This window comes from Diadema antillarum, unplaced genomic scaffold, assembly GCF_040938485.1.
Source record: "Diadema antillarum isolate AM-2024a unplaced genomic scaffold, OU_Dant_1.0 seq00000069_RagTag, whole genome shotgun sequence".
Taxonomy (NCBI): domain Eukaryota; kingdom Metazoa; phylum Echinodermata; class Echinoidea; order Diadematoida; family Diadematidae; genus Diadema; species Diadema antillarum.
The window spans coordinates 1,856,973-1,878,096 of NW_027271168.1; the positions used below are offsets into that span (position 1 = coordinate 1,856,973).

Genomic DNA, 21,124 nt, shown 5'->3' on the forward strand with positions numbered 1-21,124 from the left:
AGATTCATTTCCTCAACAGCATGGACCTGTGAGAGTCTAGTGAATTGTAAAATTGTTTACCTCTGACTTTCGTGTTTATCTAAACTTGCCATTTTGTCTGTTTTTAAATATTGACGACGGAAGTGGAAATATTCCGTCAATATGTTCCTATGTACAATGATTCCGCTAACGATGTAGAGAAAAGTTCCAAATTAAAGCGAGGTTATAATGTGCACATCATTGTGTAGAAGATAAAGCTAAAACTTTACAGATGAATATATGATCTTATTACCAGAAGATTTGAATGGAAAGATATAAAAGAACAAGGAATAAAAAAACAGTGAATTTGCAGATGGCCAATGTCGCTCAGCGGCAAATTTAGTTATACATACTCATTCCGAGGAAGTCACTGCTCGCGGCCGTGCGATGGTAGAACTGGTGAGTATCAGCGAAAAATATGGATCCGTTCTGGATAACCCGAACTAAACGCATAAAAGTGAATGGTAACGCTGAGTGCTGATGTGTTTGCATGTCTATTGACATCTCGCCCGCCATAACTGATACTCCATCTATTGCACCATGTCATGCTACAGAGCCAGGGTAAGATATTGAATTGTGTGTGTGTGTGTGTGTGTGTGTGTGTGTGTGTGTGTGTTTGTTTTGTTTTGTTTTGTTTTGAGTTATTGAGGCAATGATGAGATCTCAAATAAAAGTTCAGTTATATACTGTAGTAGAGTCATTTAAACACCTCACATTCTCCAGCTTCAGGCTTTTCTTTGTCAGATGCGTGAAGCTTAATTCTCGTCAATCAACTCTGACAATAATATTTCGAATAGGCCTGGATCCACATTTTGACAGGAGATTTCATCGCATAACACGTCATTGCATTGAGACCTTTTAAACCTGTGAACTTTTTGTTGTTCAGAAATTTCCAAATCATCCTACTCCCATTGAATCCCGTTCACATTGAAAGTGTCGTCCATAAGGGTAGAAACTAAGCTTCAAGATTTGATTTAGCATCCAGTGTTGGTCAGTGTGAACCCACATTTATCGATAGTTTCATTTTGATGTCATCGTAACATTTCGGTAGACCTGGTGATACAAATATGAGTCAAAAGTCTAAAAGATGTCTTGATGCGTCCTGAATTTCATATTTTAGAGCCGTAAATAATTGATAATAACTCGCTTTCACTTCCACTATAGAATCTTAACTTCTGCTCAGTTCCATGATTCAAGAAGAAGAAACAACCAGCACAACTTAATGTTTTCTGCATGTTTCAGTGAGACTTGCTGATGGGGCTGACGAACACGAAGGCCGAGTGGAAATATTGTGTGATGGGGTCTGGGGCACGGCGTGTGACACTGGTTGGAATATGAACGCAGCTCACGCTGTGTGTAGACAGCTTGGGTACTCGGGGGCTGCCTCGGTCCATTCCGATGCCCACTTCGGAGAAGGATCGGGCCCTGTTTGGTTAGACAGCATAATTCACTGTCCCACGTCGGATAAAAACTCCCTTTTAGAGTGCGGTCGATTCCCGTGGGGGTGCTCCAGTTACTCCAGTTGTGGGCACAACAATGACGTAGGCGTACGATGTGCTGGAGAACGTAAGTTAATTTCATATCTATCACTTAGTCTTTTTATGAGTAATGTTGTTTTTTCGTGGTTGTTGAAACCTGTAATTCACCAAATTTGAACTATGAGACTTATAATGCAATTTAAGCATCGATCTTAAAACAGATTTTAATCGCATTATCTTAAATCGCTAATGTGATTAGGCCTATCAAATTCTGGCAGACCTATGAATATTCCAGTCATGTGTTTTGTTTTGTTTTGTTTTGTATTTACCTTCCAACACCAGTTACATTACGTTAACATTGTTACCAATTAATCAATCTTGACCAGAATACCCGATAATTATAAGTAATAAATGGGACGTTCGCGCTAAATATTAAGTTTGTTTGAGCACAACCATAAAACGAGGGAAGCAGGAGAATGGCAATTTGACTGTAATTTGATTAAAAGAACGAAAGCTATATAATTTTGTCGGTGTGACCAGTTGAACAGAAACTTACGACTTCGTGTTGTAGCATTTGAATTCACTTTGTCCCGTACAGAAAATTCCATAAAATATGTTCTTTTTCACCTTTTTATGACTTGATATACTTTTTTTCAATGCAGAAATTGTACACAGAAAAAATAAAACATCTACAATGATCGCATTGAGGGGAATGTATAATAGACGGGAGTATGAAAATAACCATATTTTATAGGGCAGAGCAAATAGGGCTTGGGATCGCGCCTGGCATTATAGAATTACCAGTTTGTGTTTGATTGATCACAACATTAGAGCTTGATCAGAATTTGCTCGAACTTCCACTGTCCTGCATTTTCGACTAATTTTCCTTTATAATGATTCACTCATACCAATTGTCAAGATCGGCCTCCCCTTTAACATAATCTGGCTTCCGGACCCTCTGCTCGTGCTATTTTACTATACAAGATATTGACATCCTCAACGTCGAAAACTGGAGCAAGTTTTGGTGGATTTTTTCCCTTGCCTTCGGGAAAGGCGCCGACTTCGTCACCGCGGAGGGCGCATTTTGTAAAAGGAGCACAGTTGGCAGAGGGTCTGGAAACCAGACTATCTTTAACGGTACACGTGCAAGATGCTACGCGCTGATTCCGTTATGGCCACACATAAACTAAATTAATTTCATAGTTTCTCTGTTGTTGAAAGAGTGAAGAAATGTGTATGGCGATATCAAGTTTCGAAAACTACACACGAAGTATTCATAATATCTTTGTACAATTATCAAGGTGAAGTCGGCCCCGTGTTCTATCGGTAAAAAAAAAGTTAGCATACTATGAAACTTGAAGAGGTACATGAAGTATGAACACCTCCCTCTTTCTGACAATTCACTACCGTCTCTAATTTAGCAGATGTCAGGTGATGATAATGGTATAGTCAATGTGCTCTCATGGTGTTGGATGTAGATGATGTACTGATGTGTATACATAAATATGCATATTATATATATGTATATATATGTATATATATATATATATATATATATATATATATATATATATGATTGTATATGATCGTATTACAGGAGATCTGGAAGCTGCGGCCGCAATATTTACGAATGCAGACTTGAATGGAGGTCTGAGTTACGGAGTTGATCGCTATACTTACTACAACATAAACAGTCGACTGACATTCACCCCAACGACAACCAACAACGGTGATATACTTCAGTGTCATGTGTACGGTGTTGTGCGCTCGGCCACTCTGGAGGTTACAGGTGAATTTAGCAAATATGATATCCGTACACATTTGTCCAATTGCGTTACTGCATAATCATGCATTGTACATATTTATGTATAGGTATTGATGAATTGATATTCATTTATATACGAAATAAATTTGAATGACGTCCCCCGCATCTTTCGAGGAAAAACAAATCTGAGTAACTATGTGCGAGACAAAATGTGTATTCATAATATGAGAACAAAACTCCAAACATCTAGAAGCTTGATGGTGATGAAACGTATTTATGAGGTACCATGGTTAATGTGAAGTTATATATATATATATGTATATCTATCTATTATTAGAACGTTATCACGCCTTTATGACGCTTTTCTTGATTTCCAGTAATTCATTTCATGTCATGTCATTTCATTTCATTTCAGATTTCCACGTTAAATAATTACTAGGTTTACAAAGTTTGCATAAAGAAATACACGATACTAAATATCATGATAGTGGTGGAATCATAAGCAAAAAAGTAGGCCTATTGAAAATGATCCCTAGACAAATGACATATGTAAATATGGATGTAGGGCCTAATACTCTTATGTCATTAGAAGCTATAAACATGTTCGATAAAATCCTTGTAAGACGTGTCGAAATAACGAACTTTAACTCATTGCATAGTTATTATGATTAAAGAAACTTTGGAATCGAACATCGCGTCGTCACCATTTCTATCATACTTACATTACTTTGATCGTATCGTGTGGATCTGCATGGAACACCGTATAAACCCCCCACAACACCAAATGACCGAGAAATATCAGTAATGATGTAAATTCCACATTTTTGTACTAATGTCCAATTATCGTTTCTTTGTAAGAAGGAACATAATCATTTACAAACAAAAATTAGTGTCGAAATATTCATTCTTATATGATTTACTCGACTAAAATTCACTTACACCCATATACACTTGTATGTCTTCCATATGATATTGCTAAATAAAATGAGAAGCAAATATCTTCATGGATTTGGGTCTAAGGACTCGAAGCGAACCCTAAATACTATTGATTCGTAATGCATTTGACATGAACATTTCTATAGCTGTATTTGTCGTCTTAGACTCCTACATCAACCGTGATTTCCCTCTCAAGGGTAGACTTGCGCTCTTATATCGTATATGATCCACAATTACACTCAAAGTAGGGTTGTTGGGTTTGTCTTTTAAGTCTTAACACTGATTGGATAATTACACTTTAACAGGTGGTGTAACCCAGTCCCCCGCCCGGTCCATCACTCCATGTATGACTCCAAGTCCCGGTACACCCCCAGGAGAAAACATCTTATCCATCGATGCTGTTGAGATTAAAGGCGAGGATAAACTGGTTAATCTGGTCATCTCCTGTCACGTGAACTTCACTGATCAGCCGTCCCCGTACCTCCACACCTACGCCATCGGGACTGAGAACACAACTCTCTCGTCATCAAGCAGTGCCTCAGCCATCCTCTCGCCACGCCCCAACGCCTGCATCGAACTCACGTGCTCCGCGACGAACGGGATTGGAACGACCTCAGCCACGTTCACACACTGTCCTCAAGGTACAATAAGTATGTTAGCTATGCCAATGAGGCAAAACTCGTTGGGATATTTTGATTTAAACGTAGGTATTTGCTTTTATGATTTCGTCGTAGGCGAACAATCTCTTTAAGCGTTAAATGTATACGTTTTCATTCACGCTCTCATTAATGTTACGCAGTGTGTTAAATCACAAATCTGTCATGCTCATTAAAACATCCTTGTTGATACCCTTTTTCCAACCATGCGGACCTATTATGCTTATGGAAGCCATCAACAAAGCCACCTTAAATGTCACTATATAAACCGGCTAATCTTTGTTTATTTAATACATGCTTACTAAATGGAAGTCAAGGTTAACCTTCTACGAATTTTAAGCATCTTATTAAAAAACCATGTCTGCCCCCCCCCCCCCCCCCCCTTGTCCATCACATTTCAACTTAGCTACCTCGTATCTATCATTATTTTTCATTTGTAACCAACTGGCGATTTGGATATTGATAACAAATAATCCTATCCAACAGATAAGCCAGCAGAAGGAATCATCAGCGTGGAGTTTGAGACTCTAGAGGATGATGATGACGAACCAAGCCTCAACATTACTTGCCACGTGGATCCAGAAGATCAGCCCTTTCCACCAATCAACACGTACCTCATTGCAGTCGACGATAGCGTCATTTCCGGTTCAGCTTCTCCTACGGTGGCGATTGACCCTCAACCCAACACATGCATCGATGTCGTGTGTACTGGTATGAATGAATACGGAGAGACTAAAGCGACCACGACCTACTGTCCTTCACAACCAGGTAAATGTCACGGGTGCACGTCACAAAGTAGACACCCACGAGTAATGCAACTCACGATTCATACTGCCAACGAAGTCATAATGTACACGAGTCATACAGCCCAAGAGTTCTACAGCTCATGAGTCATACAGCCAGGAGGTAGACAATTTAGTGAACAAGGCCCTCGGGCTCGACAAGAATAAACAGGTCAACAAGCAACTTGGTCCACGAGCTAGACACTAGGGAAATTTTGCGTAGTGTCTTGCTCAACCTGTGTTATATGGTATCTAACTCGTTGACTTTATGACTCATGAGCTGCATGACTCGTGGGTGTCTAGGTCATGGGATGACGCCAATTTATAGCGACTAATCGCACTTTACAAAGAGTACAGAAAACGACAACATGAATTGTTTACAATGCCCCCTTTTTCGTTTACGAGTGTCTAAGAAATGAAAAGAACTAAAGCTTTCCAAAAATCAAAGTCAAAATTGCGCATAAATGTGGTTATTTCATTTGCTTGTAGGCTGAGTGGCGACCCTGTTGGCGACTCGAGTCTCACTGGTCGCGGAGACAACTCCGCGACGTCTCTGAGACGTCTCCTGGAAACTACCCTGAGTAGCGAGAGAATTAAACATGTTCCGTTTTTGTTTTTGTTTTTTTAGACTTTTACAGGCTTCAGCTGGTCTCGGGGACGTCTCTGCTACTTATCGGCGACACCTTAGTCGCGGCCTAGTCACGGATATTTATTTTGTCCACGAGGTCTCCGAGACGTCTCCGCGACCTTGCCTAGACCCACCAACCGGAAGCGTCACGATGACGTCACTGTGATGCCTGCGAACTTTCAGACGAAAAGTTTTCATCTTGTTTTAGAGACGTCTCGGACATTTCTTGTAGTCGCCTTCTTCGCCTTCTTGGCGAGCGTGCATGCCATTTCATGGTCTTTAGATTGGCACGAGTCCCGGCGACTGATCAGTCAGACCCTATACTCACGTTTCATGTCACTTTCAGTATCTTTGTTGGCTTTATGAAATGGAACATTCAGGCTATTCATGTTTTATCCTCCCATTTTGTTACTATTCGATCTCATTGTAGAACCCGGCCCCCAACAACCTGGTAGCAACATCCTTAGGATCCAGACGACGGAAATCAGACGTAAAGGAAACCTGGTAACTCTAATCATCACCTGTCATGTTGACCTCTCTGACCAGCCTTACCCACATCTCCACACATACAACATTACAGCTGATAATGTCATCTTGTCCTCCTCCAGCTGTGCCTCAGCGATCCTGTCTCCACTCCCCGATGCCTGCATCAATGTCACGTGTTCTGCCACCAACGGAGTTGCAGATACGTTGTCATGGATGAAACATTGCCGAACAGAAACTTTTTCTGGTAGGTTGAAGAAATTACAAATACGATTGAAAAAAGAAAACATTGTATGGAAATGTTATGCTCAGTTAAGGGAAAGTGCATTCCAATGTCTTTTGGTATCATATCAGCAGGAGATAATTTAGACTGCATCTAGCAGTAGATGATGTCATCGGCAGAACCTTGGTTGGGAAGTTTTGTTGTGGGGTTTTTATGTGGATGGATCAAAGTAATCTGGTGAAAAGTAACCGAAAAAAATTATAGTGAATATATTTATGGCACATAATTAGATAGTATATAGGCCAAATAAGTGATGATCAAGGCATCATAAATCAATACAAGTCAGCATGGCTTGTATTGACATTGTATAGGTCCTTGAAAGTCAGTAAGTAACAAAAGCTATCATTCTTGAAGAAGCAAAGCATACAATATGATCCCTTCACCATATAAGTAACGAAAATTACAATTACAATCTCACTTGCAAATTTGTGTGTATGGTGGGGATAAGAAATGTCCCAGTCACTTCACAAAGTACCGAATAAGAAGATAATAATGCAAGAGCCCAGCGAAACCAGAGGGTAACCGAAAGTTTTGATTGAAATCTACAAACAGGTGATGTACTTGTTATCCACTGTTTGTCGGATGTTCGCCATTACGGACACTTTGCCTGTGTTCGAGGTTTCAACGAAATTGGAACAACACACTTGATAGTTACTTTGAACAGTATCACGGCATGCGATTTATTTCGCATTTCTATAGGTATATAGTCTGCAAGGTTTTGCCTGAAGGTATATAGAGTGTTTTCATTGAGGTAGTAGGAAAGACTTAAATCGAAAAATATGCTATGTATCAGCAAAAAATTTGTCATAATTGCTCTCTTCGTAACGAATTACAACTAGACAGAATTTGAGTTAGTAGTATCTGGTTCCGGAAAAGAAAACAGAAAAAGAAGAAAAAAGGCAAGCTGTAAAACAGACACTACTATGAGAATGAAGGGAAAATAAACCAGGAAGTAACAAACATTACCGTTGTCCATTGGTGCTTTATTGACAGAGGGTCCCATAGCTAGCCCTTTTCAAGAGTTCCTTCAGAAATCGTCGACCACGTACGTTCTTCTCATCGTCATTTTCATCCTCTCCATCATCACCTGTCTCACTGTCCTCATGAAGAGAAAGGTTGTCTACTGATTGAGGTGAGTATAACCATTCACATGGTGAATTATTTACAGTGTTGCTGTTTTGACAGAGCAACCAAGAAATGGCAGGTGATAGCATTTTCAATCTCTACTTGTTACCATATTACCATATTCAGTAAATATGAAACATGAACTTGTGTATTGTATATTGTATCTTTTTTCACTATTTTTCTCTTCTTTTTTTGCAATATTTTATGCACTTTATAAGCACTGTTCTGCATCATTTTTGTCATTACAATCAATAGGGCCTACTATTATAATTATTACCATTATCACTATTACCATATAATTGTGGTAGTACTTGGTAAGAAAGCCTGATACTCCAAAATGATATCGTTTATCAAAACTCATTAGAATAACAATTTTCGTCGGAAAAAGTACACTCCTGGTTTCACATGCTGTGTTCTACGTAAACTTGGAAAACATACTGAGACAATTATTTGATGAACACGCCGAGGTTCACATGTTGCTACCGATACATTTCATCGTTGATTCCATCGCTCATTCATGCATGAGAAGCTGATGAATACACTATATCCCTCCTTTTCTGATTCATTATGATTTCCCATTCCCACTGTGTATTCTCTGCCTTCCTTGTGCTACACTTTACTATGGCAGGAGTTCCTCTATTATTCTTTGACGATTTTGGTACCACTTTCTTTCTCACAGAAAAAAAAATGGTTTTCTGTAGAACACGCGGTGCTCTTGTCCATGCTTGTCCGTCTGTTTGTTTGTTTTCCCATTGACATCTTGTCCTGGATCTAGATCTGGATCTGTTACTCTGAAAAGCTCAGGTTGAGCAACACTCAGAACGTCCTGTTTAAGTTTCTTTGGCAACGATGACAAGAATCCTTTCTGGATATTTTTTCTGCAGATATGCAACACTGCGAAGGTCAACACGAGGGAAAGTTTTGGACGTATCTCATGGCAACAAGTATTTTTCCTCCGATTGAAGAATCATAATGTCTATACTTTGTGTATAACCTAGTTGTAAAATCATTCATCAACAACAGTTTCCGAAATAGAGTTATTGCCTACCAACGATCATATACGTCATTGGAATAGACTTGAAACGAAATGACTAGCAGGCTTTGAAAGCAGAAGTAGTCAGGGAAAGAATGTATTACAACATTCCTTATTCGTAATAATGTAATCATCAATAAATTGTATACCATTTAGTGATTCCATGCACAATCTCCCTGATAATTATGATATAAAAACATCTATGATCTCCGGCGGACTTGCAAACAATTGCTGTTTGCTTCCTATTTATACACTCAGTGAGAGGCAAGATCTATACTTTTCTTTATGAAGGTTTATTTTTTGATATGTTGCAATATTACTTTGGTCCATCTTTCTATTCAAGTTCCGCTTATGAAGACGGTCCCCTGCATTTCCAATTCTTTTCTCAAAACCAAATTGTATTTGAAAAGTGTCCCTTGCTAGTGTACCTTCAAAATCATACGTGTATTACTGTACATCTCTTCTTTAGTTTTCCTTTTATTGTAATGTATATAATGTTTATGGATGCGTAGAATTTGTACGATTATGCTGACAATTTCTTAAATCTTGTTAAATAGTATAGACAATGGAATGCAGAAGTCTTTATGTAAACTAGGCTTTAGACTAGTTATTTCATAATGATACGACTGAGGCCCATTTATTTTCCTCGAAGTATTTTATGTGAATCAGCCATTTCTTTTCTTCTATTTTTTCAGTGTATGATGTTTTCATCCTTCCCGACATATTTTGAATAAAAAGGCTATTCAAATCAGAGGAATACTTCGCATTATGTTAATTCCGCAGCGCAATTCGTACTAGGAAAGAGCTGAAAACCTGTGTAACTTCATCGCAACAACATGTATTTTTTTTAAAGAAACCAGCCGTATATTTTGAATAAAGATACATTGTCGTCAGTTAATTTTTGCTTCCTTTGCGTTTTGTTATTCTGTGAACGACATCAGGGAGACATGTCTCCTCAATATACTCCTATAGATAACCAGTGGGGAAAAAGAGACCTTTTCGAGACACAAAATACAGGTATTACTATATTTGTCATACGTCGGGAAAATCCAAAAAGTAATGTGTATGTGCATGTGATTGATGATGTGTGTGCTTGTGTGTGATTGTGTCATAAAGTTATATATTATATTGTGTGTATGTAGTATAAGGTATATGTAATGAAATTAAAGAGCGTCGCCAATTTTTGCGCGTTAAGAGACATGCAGAACACACACAAAAAAGGAGAACTTTTGGAGACACAAAATATTTGTTATCTTTCATATTTCCAGAAACCCAAAAGGTTATAAGGATTATTATATATGTTCATGTTAGTACGGGTGTATATGCCTGTGTGTGGGGGGGGGGTGGGTGTGCGTGCGTGTGGGTGTGTGCGAGTGTGTGGATGTGCGTTCGTGTGGGTGTGTGTACATGTGTGTGTGTGTGTGTGTGTGTGTGTGCGCGTGCGTGTGCAGGGCCGCAGGGGGAAGCAGACATGGCTGCCATCATACCTCATAAAGGTGTGCCTGTAATAAGACACGGTATGGATACAAAGAATTAATAGGAATCTAACAAAAATGAAAGAGGAACAAATACAACACTGTCATTGTATTGGCAGAAAAATAGGGTCCTTTGTCAGAGCAGTGGTAACACTGAAGAGTATATCGTAGATAAAGAAGACATAATCATTATGATATTATTGTTCTTATCATAATAATAGGTATTATCATCATTGTCATCATCATTACCATCTATAAAGATTCATTCCCTTATTTGAGGGAACGTCTATACCCATTTATTACCGGAGGGAAAATTATCTGAACTAGAGCTTGAACTTTATTCTGTTTCATTTAAAAAACATAATAGGATCATCTGTACAATAACAAACTGAGGGCAGGAAACAAATACATGAACATGCATACATAACATATAATATCTGTAAATGAAACGTGGAAACTACAAAAGACCAGAGTCTTGTCAGGGTAGTTCACAACAGAAAGAATAAGAGGAAATACTATTGCTTTACGATTAAGACATGGGACAGGTGAAAAAAAAACACAGATACACGCACACACACACACACACACTTGTCAGGGTAGTTCACAACAGAAAGAATAAGAGGAAATACTATTGCTTTACGATTAAGACATGGGACAGGTGAAAAAAAAAACACAGACACACACACACACACACAAATACATTTTCGTTATAAAATGAAGTAATGGTGATTAGTCATATAAACCCCTAGAAAACAAAAACCACAAAATTAATTTTAATTATCGTGTATTTCATAATGACAACTCTCACTATCTAGCAAATATCTTTTCAGATTCTTCTAAAAAATATTTGTAGTTGGAGAAATTGTAACTGTATGTGGTAAAGAATTCTATAATGAGGGCCCAGTATGTCTGAGTGTGTGCATTTATACATCTTATCTACCTTGAACAACATCTTTATTACTATTTCGTGTGTTATACCTATGAATTAGATCATTAGATTTAAACATACCGGAAAACATCTCAGGTAAAAAAAAAAAATCATTTTATGATTGAACATATACATAAGAATATCAAACTTATTCATTTGATATATATTCAAAACATTCATTTTCAGAAACGAAGGCATTGACGGCGCTTTATAATGCGGGTTTGTACAGAATCGAATTGCTCTTTTTTGAAGGATAAATGAGTCGTGTAAATTCGATTGATGAGTACTTGCCCATACAGCTTTACAATAATTCAAATGAGATAAAATTAAACTGTTATATTACAAAATCCAAGCCGTCATTGGTAAAATACCTTTTTATCCCATTAATTACTCCAATATTTCTCGAAATTCTTTAATTCATCATGGCTATAAGCTTTTTCCAGTTCAAGTTGCAGTCAGTATAAACCCCTAGAAATTGTGTACATTCTACTCGAGATAATTCTGCATCATTCATTTTTACATCACAAAATTCCAAATCTGGAATCTTTTTCATACTTTAAAGAATACATATAATTTGATTCTTCAATATTTACAATCAATCTGTTATCACAAAACCATTTTGACAATTTAAATAACTCATCATTTAAATCTGTATCTGTTGATCATGAATAACTAAAGGTTTATCGTTATGACATTTTACGACTGATTTCGACTGTAGAACGCACTTTAAGCATGTGGAGTAAAATGTATACACTCCTTTATGTGGAAGTATACACTACGTCTGGTTAATGTTATATGCGGTTCGTTGTAATGTATTTCGAAACTTCGAGGAAAGAAGAAGGGGTCCGTCCATGTGGTGTCATATTATGGTTCTTTGTTCTCTTACATGCAGCGTGTCTGCTGACAAAGTCAATACGAACCGTTTCCTGTGTTTTGTTAGGTAATAGGAAAGAACAACAATCCATGACATGATTATTATAATATTACGGAAATCTATGACTGTATGTTCTCTGTGATATGCGATCATGACTTCATGTTCTTGCCGTTTAAAAGAGGAAGTTTGCCCATATGAATGTGGTGTATGCTTCCAGTACAATACATTATTTTAAAAAATTAATCAAAATATAGATGAAGAAACTGAATTTCAATGTGTAAATAACATTTGATAACAGCTATCTTCTTTTTTCTAGTTACTGTCCCTGTGTGCTATGAGGAAGAGAAGAGAAAAATATTCATTGCCTTTTTTTTTCAAGAATAGAAATCTCAGGTAAAAAAAAAGGAGAAAAACATGTGTGAAAACATCTTATACGTTACTGATTTGATCTTTTTGTTTTTAATCTCAAAAATTGCTTAGAGAAAATTCAGAGATAGCATAGAAATGACGTGAAAAATATTAGAAAAGTCAGATATTTCAAATTTCTTCTGATTATGTTATTCCTTGACATCACTCATGCATATTTCATACAGCGTATAAGATGGTATATTCTTAGCATTCTCCCATAGGTTTGAACATGACATTCACATTAAAAGATATCGTATCAATAATCACATTGGTTCGTTGGTTGGTATTTATTTTCGTCAAAATAAATAAAATGAAAACAATCGAGCAAATATTATGAAACATGATAAATACGGATGGATAGCCTCACTCAACGAATAACCATCATGACACTGCTGATTTAGAAGGGTTTGTTTAAATTGTAAGGGAATTAACTTGATACATATGACATAATTATGCGGAAAAAAAAGAAGAAAACAAACAAACGAATTAATAGTAGATTCACACGCACACACACCCACACGCACATACACACACGTCAAACTACATACACTGTGTACCTTACTCCTGCAAATCATTTATATCACTAAAATATTACGCCCATTTTTCCATCTTCTGTTTTTATTTGGTTATCAGTCACATTTTCTTGTCTACGTGTATGAAGAAATATGTTCTTTCATGAGACCCTTATAGGCATTAAAAGTAGATGCGTTTTTATGATCACAGAATAATATCTTAGTGAATTAAAAGTCCTACTGCCCCTATATTACACCTTTTTATTACAATGATTACTCTTTTATTATTTTATTCAAGAGAAAAACATTTTGTCAGATAAGACGGTGTCATGTCGTTCAGAGCTTTATATTATATACTAATTGAAGCAAATGTCGGGTATGTCTAGAAACAATAGTATCACACTTTAGAATGTAAAATGTATTTTGTGGTTTATACATGAGAATATGGATTCACCAGAGTCCCATACTATATCTACATAATCTTATTGCAGTAATATACAAGATTTGTATATCAGTCTTATGTTTTGTTCATTAATCACATTTCTGAGCCTTTGCAAAAGAAAGAAATGATATTAATTTTACTTACTTTCTTGCAGACATTATCAACATGCACATTCCAATTCAACTCCGCATCAGCTGTATTGTCTAAATGTCTCACTTGATTAACACGGTCAAGTTTTCTTGCGTTTACATTTAAATCTGAAGTATTGTATTTATTCAATAACGTTCTATTTTGCAATTAATATGCAAACTGTTCTATCGCAATTCAAACCTAATTTTTTGGTACGGAACAAAGTAAAATTCCTATTAAAATCATTTTGTAACACCATTTGAACTGTGTATGGATCGGGATTTGTGTCGTCGGTGCAAAGGTGAATATCACTAACGTTATGTGTATTTACCTATATAGAATACAAATATTATAATGGTCCCAGAATGGAACCCTGAGGAACACCATTATGAAAAATATTCTCCTCCCTCTTCAGAATTATTATCGATAAGATTAATGCAACTGATCCCAAATTGTCTCTTTCTAATCTGGTTCCCATGTTTTGGTAGCCGACTAAAAATTCAATTTCTTTGGGGTTTTACTTCCAAATGAACTTTGCATGACAAAGAAAAGAAACTCCTGCCAGACATTTGGGTACTGAGCTGATAGATTAGCCGTCTATAAAGCATCTTCTAGGCGAGTAATTGAACTTAAAAAATAGCAGGAAACTGCGTCCTTTTTATAGTGTCATTTGTATCACAGTTGCCATATAGATTGTAACCCTCCCTTCAATATACATAAGACAATTTTATTGTTTGATTGAGTAACCTGTAAAATTAATAATATTATAGTGATGTATGTGAGTGTGCACCTGAAAGGAATTGGAGGCGCATAGACGAAATATACCGTATCACGTGGATAATGTGTTTCTGAACCAAATTTCAGAGGCAGTGTTACAGAATATCACATTGGTCAGGTGTACTGACATTGTCTTTCTCAGATAGTGACACTTAATTCGGGTCTAAAATTCGTCAGCTCTTTCAAGAAGTAGCCTATTCACACGTCATTGTTTTCACACGCCATGTCTCTTGAATGGTCAACTATTATCATGTTGACAGTGTAGCAAGAAATCATATACGTCGTGTTAGATTTTGAAACCAGGATGTATTGATGACATCAGTTTGGTCTTTTATGGAGTACAATACCATTGTACATGATTATGATTTTATCATGGCGCAAAGAGGTAAGATAGTTCCACAATGAAAGCCACGGAAATTGTATCTGTACTGCGAAGGACTATAATCTTTGACATACTTATATTTGGTATATTACCTGATGTGTAATGTGTGTAGGGCAAATATTTTGAACTATATGACAACAGCAGCAAACGCGGAAGAATCTTATGCAGAAATAGTGTGCGATGGTCGAATAGTCAGCACACACATTCTAATAAAGGTCGACAGAGAGAGCAGACATTAGGACATCAAATTTGCCGAAGCTTTTACATCGTTTAACAGCGTAATCATTTTCGTTCTCTTTCACAGTCGTTATATAAATCGATTTGACATTTTTCACAGGTTGAAAGTAAACCTAATTTGGTTTTCCCTGTGCCTTACATAGTGTGTATTCTTGATTACTTAAGCAAATGCAACTAAAGCGAATTTTCTGGGTTAACTTCGTCAAGTCTTTTACAGACTGTATCCGTACCTTATAGAGTTTGTGTTCAGTCTTTGCGATAAAACCCTTTAAACTGTTATTACAGTCGACTAATATTCATACTTTTTCTCTTTCCTGCCTTTTCTCTTTCCATTTCCAGGATCTAGCGGCGTCAAGGGATGATGACTGGAAGACGAGTAGGCCTATTAATCCTAACTGGGATAGTTTCTATCACCATCCGTTGTATTGGTAAGATACAGATATAAGTGTATGTATTACAAGGGAGTTAGTTGTTGGTTTGGTTTTTATTAGCAGGCTTCATATCTAATGTTGTTTTTTTAATATCCTTCTTAAACTACACAAATAAAGATAAAGACAAGACATTGTATCTGAGAAACTAACAAAGAGACGAGCGTGTGCTTGTTGCTTATAATTTTCCGCAAAATGTGTGTTTTTTGTTTACGACCAACATAATTACAGCAAACTCCCGAGAAAATAAACTGGCGTGATGATTTCAAGAGGAGGCGAATATTGTTTTATTAATTAAGTCTCATTATTCTGTTTTTGTCATATCTTTATTTGTTTATGTAGGTGAAACCAGTGTGACTCTGAATGTACCAAGCCCGCTGACACCAGACCAGGAAGTTACAGCCTCCTGTACAGCCGATAAAGTCTTTGGCTCAGAACACGTGATCTGGTACTTAAATGGCGTACAGATTACTGATGGCGTACAAACAACCAGTACTGTGGATAGCACGATCGACTACTACCTTTCTCTAGAGGGTCTGAAAGAAAATTTGGATGTGGATTCTGAATCCAATAAAGTGTTACGACAGATTGATTTTGATAGCCATAATTTTAGATTCTTAAAATTGTTACCAGAGTTTTTGCCATTTTCACAAAATTCTTGAAAAATTGAATGGATTTTGGTAACATTTTCTGCCAATGTTCGCGCCTTCCTCTTCCTGGCATCTTGCCCAAAATGTTGCATCGTCCTTCAAACTTGTGACGTCAGATGACGAGTTGGGGTTCCTTCTCAAGGAAATTTAAACTGGATGAAATAAAACAGAATATGATCCACTTTTCGCATTGCAGAAATTTAACGCAATGTTTACATGAGAACAGCAAGATCAATGACACGAGTTTACCTGAATCAATGTTGATTTCTTGGAAGGGGATATTGGTCATATTCTAACTTTCTATTTTCCAACGTTAGCCGAAATACCCCTATACTGCAATCATTAAGTTATTTTGGTTATTGTCTATCTCCGTTATTTTTAAAATCTTATTCCCCATATGTTTTATGTGGTAATAACTAATTCTCAACTATTTAATCTATTGTTTAAAATGTAGTAGTTGTTTTTCATTTCAGTTAAGTTTGGCGTTGATTATTGTGGAGGAACCTTTATCTGAGCTTTTTTTTTTTCATTCTGTTGACGAGGCCCAATGGAAAAAAAAAACAACTACACCTCCCCTCTACATATGAACACACAACACAACACACACACACACACACACACACATTCAAACTCATGTATAATTATACAATGATAGTAAACCATGGTAAATCTATCAATGAAAAGCAAAAGCTTCATTTAATCATGACATTTTCATTCATAAAATTTAACATGGGACGTTGACTTTCTATTGCACTTTGACAAACACTATAGATAGTGTTAATGATAAATTGAATATCAATACATAAAATCCCTTTTGGTGAAAACCACTGTGCAACAATGACTTACTTTCATAACATGACAAATATTATAATCTGTGCTGTTGATTTGTTGTATATCGACACGAAAGAGAAATCTTGTACAAAGTAATAACAACTAAAACGATTGATCCACTCTTTGCACAACAAACGACCTTTTACCTGACAGATGGAATTACAATGTATATTGCATGATTGAAATCAAAAGATCTTACTGTCTTAAAAAAGTTGAACTTGTCAATATCAAAGAACTAAAAATTTCAATAAAAATAAGCTGGACTTTGGATGACAACATTGTCTTATAATGAACTACAGGATGCCTAACAAACTTAAGGGTATTGCGGGTGGCACATTAAGTTACCAACGATTGGTATTCTGTTAAGGCAGTATTCATTTATGTAATGTATTTATATGTCTGTTTTGTTTCGGTAGGGTAGCTCTGTTAGTGACTACAATGTTTTTCTCAGAGGCCCTACACATACATCACAAAATACACATATTGGAAACACATGATTTAAAAAAGAAAGAAAAAATAACATAATATATAATAGATTCATGGTAAACTTACAACATCATCACATTATTGCGGGGACAAAAAAAAAAAGCATAAATAACTCAAATGATAAAAATGCAAATCACTAACAAGTTGTAAGCGCACATAAAAGAAGGAAGGGGAATCAAGATCATTATAGTGGACAGTCTGGTATAGAATAAGCCCACCAACTGAGTGTAATAGCAGTTGCTCATTTTTAAGTTTTGTTATCTTCTCCAGTAAAGATTAGCCAAAGCTTGTGTTAAGGGTGCCTGTTTGATATGATTTCGGAGCTGGTTCCAGATTAAGTGTACTTGACTTAAGCTAAATTTGCAAAAGGGAATAGAGATGAAACAAGCTCAGATATGTCTACGAACCAAAATAATGTACATTACCGGAAAGAGTTACGATTTACCTTCATTTACCATCATAATTACTTTTTTTTCTAAATTGTATGTGTGTATTAGTTGAAGTAACAGTAAGCTCCCAAAACCTCGTGATGTTAATTTTTTTTTTTCTTGGTAAGATTTGTTACATCAAGGATTTTAACAGCAAAGGAGACGAAGGTTATCGTGCAGAAAAACCTCGAGAAAACCCTTTTATAATACTGCACGTGGAGCCAAATAAATGCATTGAATAAATGACAAACTTAACCCCAATTCAAATCCACAGATGATATCTGGGATACCCTAACTGAAGGTGATGATTCATAAGTATGGAATATCCGCTCCTTTTCCGATTCCAAACATTGGGTCATTAGATTAGTGTAGATTAGTGTGACGGAAGTGAACTCTCACCCAGATTCATCACCACACTTTTTTAACTCCATTTAACACTACCGTGATGGAGCAATGCTGCTCGGAAAATGCATGAAATCTGTCCGAGATATCCCTGACAACATAATGTTTGAATATCGGAACAAAGGTTTCTGTCGTTAAACCAGAAAATACGAAAATCCACAGCTCTCTTCCTCGATTTGAGGAAAGGCTTCAAAGGCAGAAATTTGCCGTCCTCTCATCGTAATCTCTACGGACACTAGAGGGGACGATGTTAATTAAAAAATATGTATAAACTCGACCACATTTTTCCGTTTAGTTTTCTACTACAACCAACCTTACATAAATCATAATTTTCATCTGAAATAAAAACCATAAAGATCTAAAAATGCAATCTCTTCCTGTAAACTGAGGAGTGATTTTTCTTCCACCAATTAATGTGTTCTCTATGTGTCCATTATTGCACAAGACCATTCCTCGCAACATACGTGTGTCTGCCACAGTTAAGAGATGTTTATGCCAACGCTAGATATATCGTCGTAATCTCCGATCTAGCTTCAGAACACAAACCCCATACATTGGGAAGCATGTTGCTAGGTACAATTTTCAATGCGTCTAATCAGAGCGTTACCACTGATTAGTAAACTACATACCAAACACTCTCAAGCAACCTGCTCTTCGTTAATTTGATAATTTTTGAAAGAGAAACAAAATGAAACGGAAATGAACTTTGACCTCATACCAGTAGAAGGTAACATAATGACTCTCCTATTCATGCAACGAAAACGCAATTCACCCCAGGGTTCGGCAGAGAGTACGAGACATTGAGAAGACAACTTTTGTACAGTTTTGAGTTTGAAATCATGGATAATTGCTGTGGAATCTTAAGATTTTGCATGACATGAGACCAAGGTTTAGTACGGAGTCAGAAGACTGAACAGCGTTCAAGAACATCGGCCAACCTACGGGTACCTAGGATGGAACGAAGGAAATCTTGTTGCTGACATAATCGCCTCCCCATCACCATATCACATAAACGAGGCATTAAGAAACCAGGAAAACTACAATAGTCGAGACAGGATGTTTGTGTAAGAAATAAACAGGACTTGATTACCGTTTAGAACTCAAAGTTTTTCGCCATTCTTTAACGTTACAAGATACTGTCCGTAATTTACATACAAATATCGCGGGTGTTTTCGTTCGTGTGGTTAAGCAAAATAGACAGCAGCTGCTCAGAAAGTAAAATAACTTTCGGTGAATTAGTGAAGTGTTCCTATGAAAGGTGGTTCATTGCAAAACACTTTGTGTGAAGCTAGAAACAATAAAATATGTCACATTTTTGTCTCTTTTTAATGGTAAAGTTTCACACAATACGTCTGAGTTGTTTCCAGTAATATTGGAGGGGTTCCTAATCGTTTTCTCTAACATCTCACTCTGTTTGTGAAAGGAAGGAATGGGAAACCACTAATCTGTTTCAGATAGTGGTATGATATAAAATACTAAGGTGTTCGTGCAAATAATAGGACGTAAAATTCTGTCATGAAAATCATGTCAATCGAGGACAAATATCGTCACGCATCCTACACACAGCCAAAAGAAGATATTGTTGTCGTATCAGCGTACTCTCTAAAGCTACCTAGCGTCGCCGGTAAATCTTGTCTTTTTAGACTTTCGGGTTTTAAAAGAAGTGTGACTGAAAGATGATAACACTTATTTTTGTAATCATCACCTTTCAAATCGGATAAAGACTGATACGAATCATGTAACAGAGTAAATGTATTCAAAATGGGGAGCTTTTTTCTGCCCTATGACCCTATAGGCTTACGTGTAAGTCATGTCTCAATTCAAAGTCCCAGCCCTGCTCATTATGTGGAACTGACAAGCATAGCCGGATATTTTTGTCCATTTTCTTAACGAAGGCAATATTGCCGATGCCTTTCAATCATATCAATGTGAATTTACAGGGCGAAATTGACACACGCTGGAAATCATTTCAGTCTTACTGATGAACTTTTTAGTATTCTAATGATAATAATTTATGGATCACATAGATCATTACATTTCAGACCCATTTCCTCAACAGGATGGACCTGTTAGAGTCTAGCGACTTGTAAAATTGTTTACCTCTGACTTTCGTGTTAATCTAAATTTGTCATTTTGTCTGTTTTTAAATATTGCCGACGGAAGTGAAATATTCCTTCAATGTGTTCCTATGTTCGATGATTCCTCGTAATGATGCAGAGAAATGTTGCAAAATGAAAGCAAGGTTATAATGTGATATATCATTGCCCAGAATATAAAGCTGAAAATTTATAGGTGAATATGTGATCTTATTGCCAGCATATTTTGAACAGAAAGGGATAAAAGAACAAGGATTAAAAAAGAGTCACTTTGCAGATGGCAAAAGTCGCTCAGCGGCAAACTTAGTTATATAACTACGCGTTCAGAGGCAGTTACTGCTCACGGCCGTGCGATGGTAGAACTGGTGAGTATCAGCGAAAAATATGGATACGTTCTGGATAACCCGAACTAAATGCGCAAATGAATGTTTAGATTCCTCAATCCATGGACA

The 21,124-nt window shown here is 36.7% G+C and overlaps 1 protein-coding gene across 3 annotated transcripts in view; it reads left to right on the top strand.

Annotated features, from left to right (window-relative positions):
- The first annotated feature begins 499 nt into the window (after nucleotides 1-499).
- LOC139725942 (uncharacterized) overlaps nucleotides 500-21,124 on the top strand; it is a 55,250-nt gene continuing 34,625 nt past the window's right edge. For 2 of the 3 annotated variants that reach the window (XM_071637024.1, XM_071637025.1), the window contains exons 1-3: nucleotides 537-579; nucleotides 1,261-1,584; nucleotides 3,094-3,285. In XM_071637024.1, the coding sequence (XP_071493125.1) occupies nucleotides 564-579; nucleotides 1,261-1,584; nucleotides 3,094-3,285 (532 nt within the window). In that variant the 5' untranslated portion in view covers nucleotides 537-563. Of the gene's footprint in view, nucleotides 580-1,182; nucleotides 1,585-3,093; nucleotides 3,286-21,124 lie in introns of all 3 variants that reach the window. The other variant, XM_071637026.1, reaches the window with a different exon arrangement.